We start from the raw sequence: 2,560 nt of genomic DNA, 5'->3' as shown, positions 1-2,560 counted from the left end.
AAAGCCAACACCAAAGGATGGGAGTACAAGTTCTTGAAATAACTGTTATGATGAAATTGTTTCAGACCATTAAATCTAGCAACACAATTAATACATCAATGAGCTCATAAAAAAAAGTAAGACATTCAAAATATTCGTAAATCAAAATTTCATAATAAAACTTGATGATATTTTATTATGTTTTCATCATTTAATAAAATAAATTGGGCTCAAGAGAGGCTACCTTCTATAATGAGTAATTAAAGTTTCAATAATGGCAATTTTTTAAATCGAATCAATCACCCGGATAAATAGTAGCCGGATTGATTTGCATAGTTACACGTGACTTCAGACAAAGATCGTTGGGTAAAATCGAAATTTTTTTAAAATATTTATATAAAATCATAATAAAAAAGACAATAGAATAATAAAATTTTAATATAAAAGAATTTGAAAGTTTTATTACAGATAAGTTTAATTATCAATAATCCCAATACATTATTATTATATCTTACCATTGTTCTTCTACATACTAAATAATTCATTTTTTCCAGTGATTTGAAATTATAGCGAACATTTTTTAACCACAAATGGCCTTTTGGTTTTTGTTGAGTGATTCTTCTAACAGCCTTTTGTCTTAATTTTATTACATTCTAAAATAAATTAAGTAAAAATGAAAGTTCAATATTCATATTTAACTTTTCATTTTCTCCAAGACACATTCGTATTATTTAATTGCCGACCCGGCACTGCGTTACTAATAAAATTCGGGTTACAAACTTCAAAAGAGGATATCTCATAGACGACATATTGACTATAAATAAAAGTCATATGATATACTGAAAAAATATCTGAAAAAAAGAATTTGCAAAAAAAAATTATACATTCATACGCAAAATAATGAGTTTACTATGTACGCTACACCTTAAAAAAATACGAAATTTTAATATTTCATTCTACTATATTGTGTTATATACATTAAAAACATATAATTTTTAGCTTTTAAAGTTGTTTTTAAAGACATCTTTGAAATATTTTTATTATTAAAAACAAGTGAAAGTTGAAGAAAACCCGTTACATAAATATAGTTATGGCAAGTCATACTTGCCAAAAAGTTTTATAAAATGAAGGAAAATATTGTATTTATGCTTTGCTAACAACTTAAAATTTTCTAAATGTATTGTAAAATTAAAATTACAGTACATTGTATGCAAACCATGTTAAGATACTCGTTATTGGTCTTGTAGGGACATCGTACAATAGTTAGTATAACATTAATTTTAATATTAATTTATTAACATGTATATTTAATATAAATTGTAGCAAATTATTGTAAAATGCATTATAAAATTCATTGTGAAAAATATATTGTAATTAAGTTATAAAATACATTATCTAATGTAATGTTGTCCAAAATTAATTCCATCACATATACTATCTACTATGGTCCGCCACCTGATTGATCTAATGTATTCGATTTTCTTCAAACCGAATTTTAAATGCATCCTTCTACGCGTCCAAACTTCAAGATCTAAAACTAACTGTATAAAAAAAGAAAGAAACAAATGGTGTTAGTAAGACTTTATTAAAATGCTTTCAAAGTTTAAAAAAAAATCAGATAAACTAAGTTTCGTAATGATACATACAAAACTCAATCCTCCAGTAGTCAGGATTCGAATCCTACAAAATGTAAATAGAGGAACGTCAACAAACGTTTCTTTTTTTAAAAATCAAAAAAGTAAAGTTTATGACGAATTTACTTTATTTTTCCCAATGGCCTAGTCCGTCTGAATCTACAAAATAAAAAGTTCCAAATTTCGAAACACTAAAATATGAGCTGGGGCTATATAATAAAAAACGTTAGTAAAAACATATTTAAGGTCTTCAAATAAATTTCAAAAACTTACCGATTCTGCCATATTCGAATTGGTGCCAAAGTTCCTACAAAAAAAAAAGTTAAAGCCCATTTTTTTTAAAGTTTCAAAATTTATTTTTCGAAACTTACCTGTCCCACATGTCTAAAAGAAAAAATCGAAACTTTTTTTTTATTTTTCATCTAGCGCAAAGTGCTTGTATTGAAAAAACCCCTTCTTTGATATCCATTGTAAAAAAAGGCTTTATAGTCTGGATCTAGCGCTAAATTGTAGTCATCCCTTTCTCTTTTAGATGGTAGTTTATGTTCTCGTCTAAAATTGTTAATTACATTGACCACACCATACCGCCTGAAAAGAATAATCTTTAATTGGTGATGACACGTCCCCTAATAATCCTATGATCCCCGAAATTTGATTTATTGACATGAGCTCTGAAAAAAGAACTACTGTCTTGTATTCCTTCATAATATCCATTTGTCTTGAATGCTAGGATGAATTATCTTCCGGAGAAGACTATCATGTTCTTGTGTAAGTGCTGTCCATTAGGATCGATAGCTTGTTATGTGAAACTTGACCTCCATGGATAATCCAAGTCCTATCCTTTCCCTTCTATCTTTATTGAAAAAAAGATTGAAACGTTAATAAACATTTTGTTAAAATAGATGGCTCATAGAAAAACACACCTTAAACAATAGTACAAGGGTACC

General features: G+C 27.3%; 1 protein-coding gene across 1 annotated transcript; it reads right to left on the bottom strand.

Moving 5' to 3' along the window:
• Window positions 1–1,370: 1,370 nt before the first annotated feature.
• OCT59_003737 (uncharacterized protein) lies at window positions 1,371–2,279 on the bottom strand (the record flags this gene model as incomplete). Its single annotated transcript, XM_066147843.1, has 2 exons — window positions 1,371–1,520; window positions 2,199–2,279. 2 exons carry the CDS (start codon window positions 2,277–2,279, stop codon window positions 1,371–1,373), a joined length of 231 nt encoding a protein of 76 aa, XP_065996505.1.
• Window positions 2,280–2,560: the final 281 nt, after the last annotated feature.

The sequence above is a fragment of the Rhizophagus irregularis genome, chromosome 12 (genome assembly GCF_026210795.1).
Source record: "Rhizophagus irregularis chromosome 12, complete sequence".
NCBI lineage: Eukaryota > Fungi > Glomeromycota > Glomeromycetes > Glomerales > Glomeraceae > Rhizophagus > Rhizophagus irregularis.
Note: the sequence above shows the minus strand (reverse complement) of the source record. Positions and strands in the feature narration are given on the sequence as shown.